Below are 16,960 nucleotides of genomic sequence, written 5' to 3'. Positions count from 1 at the left end.
ACCGGCCAGGGCCCTTTCCAATGTTCTTTTACGTTCCCTAAAGTCCATGGTAACTGCAGCTAGCAGTTAGACTTTTCATTAAATCTCAAAGTCAGGTGTGTTTTTGGACATGGACTTACGCGGGAGGAAATCAGGGATGAAGCACAATGTGTCGACAGCCCGTCTCTGTGCCAGGCGCTGGCGTGAGCCCTCGGCATTCTTACCGCCCATCTCACCCCGACCCGCTCTGCAGCCAGGACCCAGGAGGGACCCCAGCTCCGCATCGCCTCCATCCTGGCGTGGAAGCCCCCCAGTCTCACCGTCAGAGATGTTGTCCCAGTAAGGGGCCAGGAACTCGAAGTGGCCTTGCTGGATGATGTTGAAGAGCTCATCCTGGTCCCTCTCCGGGCTGCGGAAGGGGGGAAAGCCGCACAGCAGGATGTAGAGGATCACGCCCGCGGCCCACATGTCCGCCTCCAGCCCGTAACCTGCGCGAGGGAGGCGGACACAGGCACGGCTGAGACCAGGCTGGATTGGAGGTGACGAGGTCAACAGTGGAGGGTCACTGCTCTGGGGCACAGGGGACCCCAGCTCTCCGTCAGCAAGAGCCACTCCCAAAGGCGTGACTGCCAACTCCTACAAACGTGGGGGCCCACACCAGGGTCATTCAGAGTGGGGTCCTCAGACCCCACTGCCACTTTGTGATCCTTTATTACTGGTCTGTGATAAAAATAAGCGCAGAAATTGAAAGAAAATATTAGGAAACCCTTACGTGACACGGCTGTGACATCCAGCTGCTCGCTCAGTGGACTCATCGGGTAGAGATCACTCAGGGTTGTGTAACACACGTGGTACGTCCCACGTGGCATGGCCTGTGATCTAGTCACAGGCAGTGGGACTTCCTATGGGCCCAGTTTCATGGGAAACGTTCAAACCCGCCTTCACCAGAGACCCTGGAGAAGCCCTAGTCTGCACCAGTGGCCTCTCCTTCCTACTGAGTCACGGCCTTCTCTCATTTCAAAAATACTATTTCCTGGCTCTTTGATGATTATAGGAAGACTGATCTTACTGGGTCTATTCACCATGAGCACACAGACACACACACACAAACACATACACACACACTTCAATTTTCTTTAACAAAATCAGGGTCACACTGTACCTATTTTATTCCCTATTTTATTCACTTCATACTATCTCATGGCATTTCCTATATAGGAATTTCCTATGAAAAACAAAAAGTAGTCTCCGAAAACATGTCTTTTAATAGCTGTTAGTATTCCCTTTACCCAGTGAATCCTCTTCGTTGTAATTTAAGTTTTTTCTAATTTTGTTTACGACTCTAATTCTGCGATGAACGTCCTTATATATTTATGTGCCTTGCTTGTGTGAGTTCCCCACCCAGTTCTCCACCGTCTTTCATCTCACTGTCCTGCCGACACACACACACACACACACACACACACACACACCCCAACCCCTTCTCTATAATAAGGGCAGCCCCAATTTAGAAAATGTTCTCATGCTTTGGTCAAGAAGAATCACTTCAAATATTTCCATTAAAACCTAAGGGCCAGCATAACGCCAACTCTGAGACTTCTGAACTGCTCCATATTGAAAAATATTAAATATTAACAATGAATAGCGAGTGATTAAGAGTCCCACAGAGCAATGTGACGACACACTTACCCTTCTCAGAAAGAATTTCGGGAGCTACGTAAGTCGGAGTCCCACACACAGTAAACACGGGTCTCACCACGTGCTTGGCAAGGCCGAAATCAGCCAGTTTCAAGGTGGTAGATTTGTCCTCATTTCGCTGAACCTGTAAGAAACCAACATCACCAAACTTGTGATGAGAACAAAAAAAGGACAATTGAGGAGACAACAAGCTTAAAAGGTCCGGGTGACAAACAATAAACCTACCTGTGCTTACAGTTCAGCCCAACACTGATCAACCCAGTTTGATCTCAGTGACAAGTGCTCACGTTCTCAGAGAAAGAACGAATGAGTTAGAAGGCTTCCACACTGCTAGAGCTGGCTATTTAAATTTAAATTAAATGAGAATGTCCGTTTTTCAGATGTACTGTCGCCATGGGTGACTAATGGCGACAATACTGGGCAGTGCGAATGTAGGACATTTCCATCCTCACCTGCACGGACCTAGAACAAGAAGCAACTACATTTCGCGTCCGGACTAGCATTAGAACTAGAGAGCACCTGTGGGCAATGCACAGTCTGGGTGGGAGTGGGGGGAATGAAGAACTAGGAATTAGAATGAAGACAGAGACACAGAAGCAGGGGAGGGATGTTCAAATCAGGCTTTGATTGGGGGGGGGGAGGGGTTGGTTAAGAATCAAACGGACCAGGCCCTGGCCGGTTGGCTCAGTGGTAGAGCGTCGGCCTGGCATGCAAGGGGTCCCGGGTTCGATTCCCGGCCAGGGCACACGGGAAAAGCGCCCATCTGCTTCTCCACCCCTCCCCCTCTCCTTCCTCTCTGTCTCTCTCTTCCCCTCCCGCAGCCAGGGCTCCATTGGAGCAAAGATGGCCCAGGCGCTGGGGATGGCTCCTTGGCCTCTGCCCCAGGCGCTAGAGTGGCTCTGGTGGCAACAGAGTGACGCCCCTGAGGGGCAGAACATCGCCCCCTGGTGGGCAGAGCATCGCCCCCTGGTGGGCGTGCTGGGTGGATCCCGGTCGGGCGCATGCGGGAGTCTGTCTGACTGTCTCTCCCGGTTTCCAGCTTCAGAAAAATACAAAAAAAAAAGAATCAAACGGACCAGGGGTCTTTAATTCCAGTTCCAAGATTTGTAGCTGGATGGTCTTGGGCAATTTCTTTATTGATCTGAGCCTCCATTTTCTCAATTTGTTAAAAAAAAAAAAAAAAAAAAAAGAAGGGGTAATCATTTCCAGCAAACAGGAGTTCCAATCAATGTCTGTAATCTACCCTGCGAAGTATCAGCCTTAGAGTGATCAACAATCCCAGACTCCTGAGACCAAGGGGGTTCCCGGTACGGGACTTTCGCTTTCAAAACTTTCATTTTTAAAACAGTCTTGGGCAAAGCAGGATGAGGTGGTCGTCTTGGGCTGCACACAGCAAATCTTTAAACATTAATGCTATTGAACTGAGATCTATTTTTACGTCTTGGAACTGACCAACTGGATTCTAACTGTTCACATTTTTGCATGAAGGTGAAAGAAATTATGTCTGAGTCTTCCGTTAGATCCCACTTCCACGAGATTTTGGAAAGAGTAGAATTAGACATTTCTTAAAGCAGAAAAGACACCTACCTCCCCTCACCCTGAAATGAAGACAGAGAACTGCCTGTTCTCCCATGATCTCAGCACCATGTCCCACCTGACGCGTCTCATCCCTTCCCAGCAGTCCAGGGGACTGGCTTTCTGATCTCAGGTAAACCCGTGCCCACTGCCAAGTTCATCCGCCCCGTCCCTCTGCACCTTCACGGTGTCTGCGCGCTAGACGACTGTGAGGAGAAGCTGGGTCTTAACCTAAAAGAAATGAATCTCAAGAGGTGAGCTTAGCAAGTATTTAGATCATCACGCAAAAAATAATAAAGCTAAAGATAAGTTTCACATAAAAAAGGAATAAAGAAACACGGAAGGAAAAAACCCAGCGCCTCTTGCAGCCAGCAAACGAGGCCCGGGTGCCCCTCCTGGGCTCTGCACAGTCTGAGGAATTTGTAGCCAAAGCCCTCCCTGTAACAATGTGGTAAAATCCACGGGCTCCGCCTCCTGCCTCTGGCCCTCCTGGGGGCCTCTGGGCGGGCCTCCTCTCCTCCTGCAAAGGAAACAGTTTCTGCTGGAACACTCAGGCACGTGCCAGTTACAAGCATCGACTCTAAAGGCCACTTGTCAGGGTCCAAACCCCAGCTCGCCGTTTACCAAGCAACTGGCCAAGTGACCTGTGCTCCGTGTGCCCCACTTCCTCATCTGGAAAAGGGGGTGTGAACGACCCTGAGGGGCTAGGATGGGGATTAAATGAGATAGTATTGGCAAGGTGGCATCAACAGTGCCTGGCACCTAGGAAGTACAGTATGAGGGTCGGTTAAGTAAACCATATTAATTTAGCCACCAAAACCATCCCCCTCTGAAGGAGTGACTGCAGGCAAAACGAGCCACCGGGGAAGCTGGCGTTAGTGCCTCCCTGCTCCCCTTTCCTGAAAGGAAAAGACCAAAGACCCCTATCAGGAAGAGCCGGGTTCATCCTCTGTTGTCAAAACTCCATCCCCACCCCAACTCTTTTTTTTTCTTTTTTTTTTTGACAGAGATAGAGAGAAAGTCAGAGAAAGGGACAGACAGACAGGAAAGGAGAGAGATGAGAAGCATCAATTATCTGTTGCGGCATCTTAGTTGTTCATTGATTGCTTTCTCACATGTGCTTTGACCAGAGGGTTGCAGCAGAGCGAGCTACCCCTTGCTCAAGCCAGTGATCCCACGCTCAAGCCGGCAACCTCAGGGTTTCGAACCTGGGTCCTCCGCATCCCAGTCCTATGCCCCAACTCTTACCTGTCTGTATCTCATCACAGAAGTTGCATGCTCAGGAAAGAGGTGCCCTGAATTCATGGCAGCTGGTTGGTAAACATACTGGGACAAGCCTGGTCATATATCACTCAAGGAAGAGACTCGTTGGGGCCACCAGAGCTACAGGAGAAATTACCAGCTTGGCTGTAGGCACCTGTTCTCACATCTCTCGTGGAACTGGACAAAGGTTCCCAAAGCTCCCGCCTGCACTTGGGGAGGGGGGCGGAAGGCCCATGGGGAGCACGGTGGTTGTCCCTGTGCCCCCTCAGAGCCACAGAGCACAGCAACACCCCAAAGAGCAGGGGCGGGGAAAGCCACGCCCTATTCTCCCCTCAGGAGTAAGTCCTCTGAACCAGCTCTTGCTCCTGCCAGTGGGCTTCCGGCTCTGTAAGCAGAATATGTCTTAATTACTGAGTCTGAGTCACCAGGGGGCAATCTAATCAATGTCTCCATAATTAACCCAACCGAATGGAAAGCCATAGATGTAGAATGAAAATGCAGTTCTGGCTTCGTCTGCAGGGCGAGGCAGACAGAGCCCGAAAGGAGACAGAGAGACGATCATTAGAATAATTTAGATTCGAAAATCTAGTTTGGAAGGCAAGGACGAAAAGTAGCGTGCTGCCTGGAGTTTCCTGATGGATCAGCTACACTCATCACATCTGCTGGGCGATTGTTACAAAATATATGTCCCTCACCGATATTTGCAAATATTTCCAAACAAATGATCAGCATTAAAAGCATGTGGCTGACTTAATACAGCAAAATAAAAATGTGGCCCTGGCCGGTTGGCTCAGTGGTAGAGCGTCGGCCTGGTGTGCAGGAGTCCTGGGTTCGATTCCCGGCCAGGGCACACAGGAGAAGCGCCCATCTGCTTCTCCACCCCTCCCCCTCTCCTTCCTCTCTGTCTCTCTCTTCCTCTCCCGCAGCCAAGGCTCCATTGGAGCAAAAAGTTGGTCCGGTTGCTGAGGATGGCTCTGTGGCCTCTGCCTCAGGCGCTAGAATGGCTTTGGTTGCAACAGAGAGACGCCTCAGATGTGCAGAGCATCGCCCCCTGGTGGGCAGAGCATCGCCCCCTGGTGGGCGTGCCAGGTGGATCCCGGTCGGGCGCATGCAGGAGTCTGTCTGACTGTCTCCCCATTTCCAACTTCAGAAAAAAAAATACAAAAAATAAAAATAAAAATGTATTCCTATGTGAAATAACAAAATTGCCTTCCTCATAGAAATAGCACCCCCCACCCCCACCAAATTCCAATCCCAATTCCAAAACCTGGCTCCACAGAGGCCACAGTGCTTCTTCGATTTTGCAGATTTACTACGTTAAATGTGCAGATGCTGATGGATCCATTTTTCAAACTCCAAATCTGTTTTTTTAAATCATTTTTATGGCCTTTCTAAAATCTGTTATGCAGCTTGTTGTCTCAGTGTGGTTTCGCTTTTCTCTCAGAGTTTTAGGATCCACCTCATAGCACCAGCGACAGAGGACACAGGACCTGGGGGTGGTTACGATCTGTGGTGGAGGCCCTGGCCGGTTGGCTCAGCAGTAGAGCGTCGGCCTGGCGTGCGGGGGACCCAGGTTCGATTCCCGGCCAGGGCACATAGGAGAAGCACCCATTTGCTTCTCCACCCCCCCCCCTTCCTCTCTGTCTCTCTCTTCCCCTCCCGCAGCCAAGGCTCCATTGGAGCAAAGATGGCCCGGGCGCTGGGGATGGCTCCTTGGCCTCTGCCCCAGGCGCTAGAGTGGCTCTGGTCGCAGCAGAGCGACGCCCTGGAGGGGCAGAGCATCGCCCCCTGGTGGGCAGAGTGTCGCCCCTGGTGGGCAGAGCGTCGCCCCCTGGTGGGCGTGCCGGGTGGATCCCGGTCGGGCGCATGCGGGAGTCTGTCTGACTGTCTCTCCCCGTTTCCAGCTTCAGAAAAATACCAAAAAAAAAAAAAGATCTGTGGTGGTGTTTGTCCCGCCCAGAAAATGGCTCAAGGCTGCTGAGCGTTTTTAATTTTTCTGTCTCCAGCCTCTACCGCCAGGAGGTACGCCGCAGTCTTCAGTGCTGTCCGTGCGGCCTGAGGCTTCTCAGGTCTTCACCGGCAAACACGGCTTAATTACACTGACAGCCACGCGTGGACCGTGTGAGCGTTTGTTTCCTTTTGTTTTTTCCACGGGCACCTCACATTCTTGGCTTCAGAACAGTTCCCACCTTGATCCTTGAAACTAAATGAGTGACATCTTTCTGGAAGAATTCTTCTCCCAAGAACCGGTGAGACTTCTGAAACCATCAAATCCGCCACCCACATCGGAAACTCGTGTAAAACATCCTCCCACCAGAACCTCCTCCCTTCATCTCTGCAGGAAATCTCCAAGCAGAAGAGTCCACAACTCTAGGCAGCGGTCCGTCCCACTTGTTCTTAACTTAGAAGAAGACTCATCTTATGTTGGCTCAGGATTATACCCCTACCCCCGTTTCCAAATCTGCCCTCGGGGATGACACCTCGCCCAGAGATGGGAAACAAGTACCTCCATCCCTGAGGATGCCTCTGGCTTCGCTGAGTTCACATCCCAGGATCCCCTGCAGCTCCTCCTAGGACCGGTTTCCTGACCCACCTCCCCTTTCTTACTCCTCCCCCCACTAAGAGCACTGCCTCCACCACCACCAGCAGCGGCGGCAGCACCCGGGGGCCCGATAGAGACCTTGGGCGGCCCCAGACGCACTGAATCAGAACCCCCACCTCTACAAGACCCCAGGTGAGTCTTGCGCACAGTCAAGTTCTGCGTGATCCCCACTTCATCGGTGCCTCTTTGAACCAAGAACGCCCAGAAGTGAACACCGCACACCAGCTGCGATCTGATTAGGCTGGTGGACCTCAGGACTCTCTCAAAACAGCCAAGGATCCCGCTAAATAATCCATTTCGATGTCCCTTTCCCTTATAGAGAGATCAGAACTTGTCATCCCAAATTACGCCACTCTTAACAGTTTAATTCTTTTGTCCTGAACACACTTGAGGGACAGCAGGTACTATAATAGAAAGGTACTCTGACGTGCTCCTTCTTACCTAAAAGCAGGACCTACAATTTCCTGGGAGGAAGGGGGCCCCCCTGCGCTAGGAAGGGCAGAACTCTAACTCAACGGAGACTTCTGTCAGCCCAGAGATGCACAGAGGACTCCACATAAATAACTTTACTGAAACGGCTCCTCTTCCTCTAGTTTCCCCCACGCGCTGACCTCCCACCAGTTGCTGCCGCTGCTAGAAGCCTAAATCCCTTTTCCTTTGTCTCGTCACTTCTCTAAACATTTCTTCTTCTTTGTGAAAATGCTATAGAAGCCCCTAGTTCTAACCACCCATCTGAGCTCCTCGCCAGTCTCTCCCCCATGTCTGCGCAACGCCCACGTAAACAAACTGCTGTTTCTCTCTTGGTCCTCTGCCCTTTGTGAGTTTAATTTCCAGGGCCTCGGTCACAGAGCCTGAGAGGGTAACGGAAAAGGGTGTTCTTTCTCCTCCCCTCCCCCTCCACCTTCCTGGACCAGAAGTCTCACTGGTTCTTGGGAGAAGAATTCTGCCAGAAGGATGTCACTCATTTAGTGTCACGGATTAAGGATAGCCACACTGTACACACCTGATCCCAAGCACCTGTTTCTCTACTTTCCGGTCTATCTAAACTCACCGCTCTGGGCCATGGTCCTTCAGAGGCTCTGTTTTCATTCTCCTCTAACTGAGAGGGTGTTTGAGCTAAATCTGCACAAAAGTGCAATGACTATTCACCCATCTGCATCCATCGCCGCCTTTCCCAGCCACACCAAAGTACCCTGCATTGAATCTAGGTGGTCTTTATTATTTACATAAGCACCCAGGTAACATCCGGGTGGTCTCACAGCTTTAAGAGGAGTCATCATTTTTCCAACAATTAGCTTCCCCCCTTCTCTTCCTTCAAGGGTAAGTCAGTATATAAATAGGGTCTTGCAGTTACCATCTCTGAACAGAAGAGGGCAGCAGAATACAGACCACACAGCAAGAGTCTGCCTCAGGAAAAAAAAATGATTTGATGTGGGTAAGGCTTATTTACTTTGCCAAAATCTTACTGGCTCCTTGATGGTTCCTCCGGCCTTTTTCTCCACGGTTCCATTTTCAGCTGGCTATGAGGACCAAACCGATTTGAGAAACCAATGCACGTCGAAACGCCTAAAATCAATTTACATGTCGACAGCAAAAGATACTGTAATACAAATAAAATGACTGAAAAAAAAAATCAGTTGGGACAAAGTCTTCCCTGGGCCCTGTCATATGACAGGCCTATGACATGCCTTTGGAGTCCACTTATCATGTCCATTTTGTTTGGTTTTGTTTACAGCTCATAATCACTCAACAGATATCAATTAGATGCCTACCTTATGTCCTAGAAATTAGGAATAGAGTGGTGAATTAAAAAGATAAACTCCCTGATCTTATAAAAGCCTATTTCTATTTTAAAATAATATTCAAATAAATATGTAATTTCAGGTAGTGGTAAGTGTTATAAAGAAAGAAAAAAGACATAAAGGTTGTGTTGTCTAGTACAGTATCCGCTGACCACATGTGGCTGTTTCTTTTAAACAATATGTCAAGTCCAGTTCCTCAGACACCCATGATACATTTCAAGGGCTCGTATAGCACGTGGCTACCGTATTGGGCAGTGCTGATATAGATCAATTCCATCATCACAGAACGTTCTATTGGACAGTGGCAGGGGGTGGTATTTTAAATAGGGCAGTTTAGGAAAATTCATTAAGAAAATAACATTTGAAAAAAATCAGGGGTGAGCCATATTAAAATCTGAGGAGTGAGCTTCACGGGTGGAGGAAATAGCAAGTGCAAAGGTCCAGGGGCATGTTGGCTTGATCAGGAACAGCAAACGGGGGCAGGAGAGAAATGAGTAAGGGGGTGGGTGGGTGGAGTGGAGTTTTGAGAGGAAGACAGAGGCCACATCGTGCAGCAGCTTCTATGCCATGGAAATGAACTTAGCCTTTCTCCTGAGTGTGACAGGAAGCCAGTGACAGCTCTGAACAAAGAAGTGACAGGTTCTGATTCACATTTGGAGGCCATTCAGGCTACTGTGAGGAAGATGGCCTTAGAGGAAGGACCAGCAAGGAGGTGACGGCCATGGTCTCCCCAAGAGGTGGCAGTGGCTTGCTCTTGGATGGTGCAGTGGAGATGTAAAGAAGTGTCACTCCAAAGGTAAAGACAAGACTAGCGAGTGGACCGAGTGTGAGGATGAAGAGGGAGAAGACTCAGGCTGACTCTGAGGTCCCTGGCCCGAGCAGCTGGGTCCGCGGGGGCACCATCTCCCTGATAGACAAGGGGTAGCTTCAGTGCGCTATGGGGACAAGAGCCGGGCTGGAGCTCAGGGCAGAAGGAAATGTGGAAAGCCGCAAGTGGAGAGCAGAGACACGTCCTTCAAGGGTGTGTGTGTTTATGTATGTGTGTGTGTGTGTGTGTGCTCCCCATCCCACTCCAGGAGGCCCACTGTCTTCAGTGACCTCAAGACACAGCTGACAGGCAATTTCTACTTCTGTCCCCATAGGCTCCCTCACGGCAGAGGTACCAAAACACCTGGCCACCGGGCAGTCCCCAAGAAAAAAACACAGTGAACATCTCCAAAGTGTCCTAATCTAGGAGAAGGTGGTTTTTAAGTGTCCTATGCCCCACCCACTCTACCTGGCTGAGGGGCCAAGGCGAGCCAAAATGCAGGCCACAGCATAAGCCCCAGGAAAAATACATTAGCCAAAGAGCCTTGCTAACCACAGGTCCACCTGAAACGAAGGGCCATGTAAAGCATCTCCCCGCTGGCTGGCACACAAGATAAACAGGCCAGCGAGGCCCAACCATGAGGCCCGGGCATCCCTCACCATCGTCGTCTCACCCATCCAGCCCACCCCATTAGACACAGGGGTCACCCCGTCAGGGACACGGTCTGCGCCCGTCTCCAGCACAGGCGGTCCTCGGACTCAGAGTCGCAGGGCAGTCGCTGCTGGTACATTCCCACAACTTCCTTCCTGGCCAGCAGAACCCAGATCCTATCCCGCCTGCATCAGGAAAGGCGGGCCCAGCCGAGGTTTGAAGAGGAAGTCCCCGCCACCATTCCTCTGTTCCAGGGGGGGCCACATGGCCCACCCTGCCCGTGAGCTAGAACAGGGAGAGCGCTGAGCTGCTTCTGCGCGGGACGTCCTCCTAAGTTTAAAAAGGGACAGGGAGCATCACCCAGAGGCAACCCCTGCTTTTCCTGCCTTTCCTGTGAATGGGACAGGTGATGCTGGAGCCTGGAGCTACGGTAGACTTTGGGGATCATGAGGGAAATTGCAGAAACTGCCTTGACCTCCTCGGCCTGCTCTACTGCGCGTCCCTGGAATGGCCTGTCTCCAGGCTTCTAGTTCCGTGAGATAACTAGGTGTCTTATCATCGTTTGGGGCCCCTGCTCCTCAAAGCGTGCTCTGCAGACCACCGCCACCACCTGGGCGCTTGTCAGAAATGCAGCATCTCGGGCCCTCCCAGACCTCCTACTAAATCAGCATCTGCATTTTATCAGAGCCCAGGGGACTCCCGGGCACTGGACGGGGTATGGGATGTGCCGATCTGTACCTCCTGGCGCACAGTCAGGCCGTCGTCCTGCAGCCGAAAGGAGCAGGGTGTCCTCGCCCCTCCCTGTCCTCTCCTCAGTCCTCACATTCATCCCGCTCCCCGGGATGCAGACACGGGTGATGCCTTCATGAACACACATCCTTACCGTATAGGCCTGCTTCCAACTCCTTCCTGGGAAAGATAATGAACCTACACAGAACACCAAGCCCATAATTACATAGCCAAGTATATAATTTGTCAAAATCCCCAGGGTGAAGGTCCTACCCCAGTAGAGCCAAAGTCATTTCAAACAGAATTATTAGTGCTGTGGTCACCATTAACTATTCATAGGCCTCCAGTGGTGTCCTGAGATCTAAAAAGGTCAAAACATCAGCGGTGGTTCCTGGCGGGGGAAATCTACCATCTCAAGTGGGACTATGGGCCAAATACCTGGGGGTGTAGCCCCCAGGAGATTCTTAAGCAGAGAAACCCTTTAACTTGATTCAATAGACCCTCTCCAGCTGACTGAAAGGGGTTTGAAGACTTTTGTCTAACAACGGAGAAGTAGAGAATCCTTGCCCAAAATGGAACATTAGGGTTGGCGAGGGATTAACAGCATATCCACGACACACAGAATGCAGTTCTATGAGTCCTCCATCCGAAGGCTCAATCAGAACGTGACGGGCCACTTGGCCAGGTTTAAGGCATGAGACAGTGAAAGAAGTAAGGACCACGGCTGAGTTTCCCCCTCATCTCTATTTCTCTCTCTCTCTCTCTCTCTCTCTCACTCTCTTTATCTGTCTCCATCTCTCCTGCTCCTTCCTTCTTTCCATTCTTCTTCTCCTTGCCCTGACATAACCCCTAACAGGTACGATATCTGGAAGAAGTTGAAACAGAACCAAAGGGTTTCATATTATTGCAATTAGACAGCTAGACCTAGGACCTTGGAAACTCGTTGGAGAGGTTTACCAAGCTATGTCCTCAGATTAAGGGCATTTTGAAAATAAAGAGTTTTAAGAAATATAATTTGGCCCTGACTGGTTGGCTTAATGGTAGAGCATCAGCCTGGCATGTGGAAGTCCCGGGTTTGATCCCCAGTCAGGGTCAGGGCACACAGGAGAAGCGCCCATCTGCTTCCCTACCCCTACTCCTCTCGCTTCTCTCTCTTTTTCTTTCTCTCTCTCTCTCTCTCTCTCTCTCTCTCTTCCCCTCCTGCAGCCATGGCTCATTTGGAGTAAGTTGGCCCCAGGCACTGAGAATGGCTCCATGGCCTCTGCTTCAGGCACTAAGAAGAGTTTGCTTGCTGAGCAATGGAACAATGCCCCAGATGGGCAGAGCACCGCCCCCTAGTGGGCTTGCCAGGAGGATCTTGGTAGAGGAGCATGCAGGAGTCTATCTCTGACTCCCCTTTTCTCACTGAATAAAAAAGAAACAAACAAACAAACAAAGAAGGAAAGGTAATCATAGACCCTCAAATGGCTCACAATCACTCTCTTAGGTAACAACCCACATGGACACAGGTATTTAGAGGACAATAGGAGATTGTTATTTGCCTTCACAACATAATCTGAACTTCAGGATTCCTTGGGAAAATGAAGTCACAAGTTTAGAAGATATTCAACAAGGTCAATAACTATGAATCATGCTTTACAGTTGCCTTTGTGGTTGATAATTTACCACAGACAATAAATTATCAGACATACACCCTTTTAGGTGACTATTTCAAAAGGAACTGACATAAGAAAGAAAACCTCAATTATCAAGGTGACTCAGTATCTAGAATTTTGAAGACTTTAAGAAACTTCCAACCCTGGCCAGTTGGCTCAGTGGTAGAACACTGGCCCAGCATGTGAATGCCCTGGGTTCAATTCCCAGTCAAGGCACACAGAAAAAGCAACCATCTGCTTCTCCATCCCTTCCCTTCCCCTCCTTTCTCTCTCTCACTCTCTCTCTCTTCCCATCCCACAACCATGGCTCTATTGGTTCAAGCGTGCGGAGCCTCTGCCTTAGGCGCTAAAAATAGCTAGGTTGTGAGAATGACCCCAGATGGGCAGAGCATCAGACCCTACGGGGGTTGCTGGGTGGATCCTGGTCAGCGATCATGTGGGAATCTCTCTATCTCCCCTATTCTCACTTGAAAAAGAAGAGAAAAAAAATTTCTTGAACTTCTGGCTATGTAGACAATACGTAGATTATACAGATGCTTTTTTTTTTTATTTAATTATTTATAATTGTGTTTAGATAGATTCTTATACAGATGCTTTTCATTTTCCTAGAAACAGCGAAAATGGATACTGAGAGCCACTCTCCCTGATATAAACCTGTTAAAGTAAACTTGTTATTGAGCAAGTTCACAAAGGAGTGACGATGTAAACACGTTTGACCAGGAGTTGATAAATGGGGCTGCTGTGAGCTGATAGTGGCGGGTGTTTGAAAACAATAAAAGCAAAACCAAAACTGTGTGTAAACATGTCATTGAACTTGTCACTTGTTACTGAACAAGACTGAAGCAGGCACGGTGGCCGGCTCATATAAATATCTAAGGGCTGAAGCCTGAAGACCCTCTCTCCCTCTACTGCTGTTCCCTGCCGACGTCTGCACATCACAGATACTCGGAGACTTCATCCCACCGAGCAAGGCTGTTCGGGGCCCCGTCTAAGCTGAGCCTAGGCTGAGCTGGCCACCTGTCTGAACTGTGAGTGAATTAAAGCTTGTGGGCCTTTTACCCTGCATTTTGTCTCGTCTCTAAGTGGGACTGAATTCCCCTCACACGTTGTAAACCCTTGTTCACCAGCCGAGAAAATCCTTTCCCGAGGGTTACTACCGCAAAACCTGCAGTCGTAACTGTGATGTTTCCTGACAGAATTTACCCTGAGGCTCTCGAGATGAGTGATGCCTCTGACAAACCTGTCTTCTCACTGACTTGATCAACATGGACCTAACGGCCTATAACATTGTACTTTTCTTAGTGATTCCACGTTATTGTTGAAACCCACATTTCTTTTTTTTTTTTTTTTTTTTTTTTTTTTTTTCATTTTTCTGAAGCTGGAAACAGGGAGAGACAGTCAGACAGACTCCCGCATGCGCCCGACCGGGATCCACCCGGCACGCCCACCAGGGGCGACGCTCTGCCCACCAGGGGGCGATGCTCTGCCCCTCCTGGGCGTCGCCATGTTGTGACCAGAGCCACTCTAGCGCCTGAGGCAGAGGCCACAGAGCCATCCCCAGCGCCTGGGCCATCTTTGCTCCAATGGAGCCTTGGCTGCGGGAGGGGAAGAGAGAGAGAGGAAAGCGCGGCAGAGGGGTGGAGAAGCAAATGGGCGCTTCTCCTGTGTGCTCTGGCCGGGAATCGAACCTGGGTCCTCCGCACGCTAGGCCCACGCTCTACTGCTGAGCCAACCGGCCAGGGCGAAACCCACATTTCTTGATTTTTATTAAGTATACCTTTAATAAATTATGCTTTGTAGTTGTTACCAATTTTTAAATTAATGTCACTGGTATGTAAATGCATTCGTGAACTCTTGGGCCATTGAGAGGACATGGACCCCTCTGTCCCCGAGGCTGGCAGGAGAGAAACCAGGCTGACCGCGGAGAACTGTGCATTGCGGAACCAGACCAATGGCGATAACCACGGAGTCCTTATACACCAGAGTGGACGTGGAAATAGAGCTTTAGGGATTGAAATGAACAAAATAACTGAACAACTATATTTTAGAGAAAGAATGGGCAAGGGGTATGCTTGGTACCCTTGTCACCCTTGGGGACATTGGTCACTGCCCTTTCCTAGTCATATTCAGGATTAAAAATCTAGAAAAGTCCGTTCCTTCCTCAACCAACAAGAGCCCATAGAGAAGGTACAGGCTGTGTCCCTGACCAAGCTGGGCCCTGCCCCCACACCTTCCCACCACCATGTCCCCTGGATTCTAAGGGTCTCTGCTCTAAGCACCCCTGAGCTCCAGGGCCTGCCCACCCATCCCATTCCTTTCAGCCCTGTTTTCAGAGTGGAAACATCTCTCCTTATTCCAGGAGGGATTTTTTCCAGTGGCCTGGCCTCTGGCCAAGATCTTTTCAGTCTCCCCACCACAGCTCACTCAGCTGTCTTTGCCGTAGGTAATATCCTGGTTGTTGACCATATAGAACATGGGTCGAGAACCTTTTTGGCTGAGAGAGCCATGAACACCACATATTTTAAAATGTAATTCCATGAGAGCCATACAACGACCCGTGTACATTATGCATTATCCAATAAAAATTTGGTGTTGTCCCAGAGGACAGCTGTGATTGGCTCCAGCCACCCGCAACCATGAAAATGAGCGGTAGGAAATGAATGGATTGTAATACATGAGAATGTTTTATATTTTTAACGTTATTTTTTTTTATTAAAGATTTGTCTGCGAGCCAGATGCAGCCATCAAAAGAGCCACATCTGCCTCGCGAGCCATAGATTCCTGACCCCTGATATAGAACCTGGCCTGTCCACTTCCTGTCCTGTATGGGCGGGTCTGAGCATCACTCCCTCTCCAGTTCCTGTTTGCTCCCTCCCCTTCCCCCAGGGCCCAACCAACACCCACAGCACAGCCCAACCCTGCCAAGGAAAAGCACACTGGCAGGAAAAGCAAGTAACACTGGTACTTCTGCAAGTAACACTGGTACTTCTGCAAGCTAAGGATTCTCATAATTAAAACTTATTTTGCAAGATCTCGGGGGGGGGGGGGGTCTACATAACCCAAAGGGAAAAAGAGGACTAGCATCTTATTAGGAAACTGTAGAAATAAATTCAGCATTACAGGCCTAAAATTTTATTCTAGGGCCCAATTATTAGAAACAAATATTCCTGTTGGTTAAAACAACATAATAGGCTTGTTATATTCATTAAGAGCTCTTGGTATTTTCAGAAAGTATCTAACAGCAGCAACAATTACAATCAGCCCGGTAATCAAAAGCTAGTTCTAACGTAATCATTTTCCCAAGCTTAGCAAATACAGTTCTTAATACAGACGGTAACCATCCATTCAAGGAAGAAACAATTACTTTGATTACACAAAGCTCAACACAAGTGAAGAACACTAAATTAAAGAACATTAACTGATGAATAGTAGTCACCATGGTGATATTTATTAACATTAAACCTTAGAAGACCTAACAAGCTTTCAACATCATGATCATAACAGCAAATGTAGATACCTTTCTAAACCCAGACAATGAGCCCAAAGTCAAATCCAACACAACCCAAATCTTTTCTGAAAAACCAAAAAGCACTGATATTAAATAGCATTTAGACTTCTGATATAACAAATATGTTGAACTTGACTCACCCAGAAAAAGGACAGATGGTTAAGAAATGTGACAGATCTATTCATTTTGATAAATGCAAGCTAACAAAATTATCCACCATGGAGAAAAGATATTTACCTATTCCACATAAACAACTCCTGTAGTTAGACTGAAAAATTACAGCTACTCTGCAAACCTGCCTATCTCTCTGTCTCTCTGTTTCTCTCTTTCTCAGAACACACACGCATACATACAGCACACACATCACACGAACACACTTCACTGCCCTTAAGGGCACTAAAAACATCTTTACTGACATTTAACTCCATGAAGAGTTGCCAAAGGACCTCTCTGAGGCAGTGAGCTTGTCCACACTAACGACACACCTTGCAGTTTTCTACTTCCTGAACTTCTGCACGCAATCGAAACCGGTGCTGACTTTTTCCATTTTAAAAATTGCTGAAAACTCAACACACGTGAGAGTCTCCACTGCTGAAAAGGTGGGCCAGCTCAACCGACTGGTTCCGGGACCTTGTTCAGAGCCTGCAATCTCAGGTGACTGTCCCCAAAAGAAAACGATCCTCGAGGGTA

The 16,960-nt window shown here is 49.1% G+C and overlaps 2 protein-coding genes across 2 annotated transcripts in view; both read right to left on the bottom strand.

Moving 5' to 3' along the window:
- The window catches only part of EPM2AIP1 (EPM2A interacting protein 1), an 835,019-nt gene that overhangs the window by 556,110 nt on the left and 261,949 nt on the right, over window positions 1–16,960 (bottom strand). The window lies entirely within an intron of this gene.
- Window positions 1–16,960, bottom strand: part of DCLK3 (doublecortin like kinase 3) — a 48,975-nt gene that overhangs the window by 2,419 nt on the left and 29,596 nt on the right. The window contains exons 3-4 of the mRNA XM_066351663.1: window positions 1,669–1,801; window positions 300–467 (exon numbers count right to left, since the gene is read on the bottom strand). Coding sequence (XP_066207760.1) covers window positions 300–467; window positions 1,669–1,801 — 301 coding nt within the window. The remainder of the gene's footprint in view (window positions 1–299; window positions 468–1,668; window positions 1,802–16,960) is intronic.

The sequence above is a fragment of the Saccopteryx leptura genome, chromosome 10 (assembly GCF_036850995.1).
Source record: "Saccopteryx leptura isolate mSacLep1 chromosome 10, mSacLep1_pri_phased_curated, whole genome shotgun sequence".
Classification (NCBI taxonomy): Eukaryota; Metazoa; Chordata; class Mammalia; order Chiroptera; family Emballonuridae; genus Saccopteryx; species Saccopteryx leptura.
This window is presented reverse-complemented; position numbering and strand designations above follow the sequence as displayed.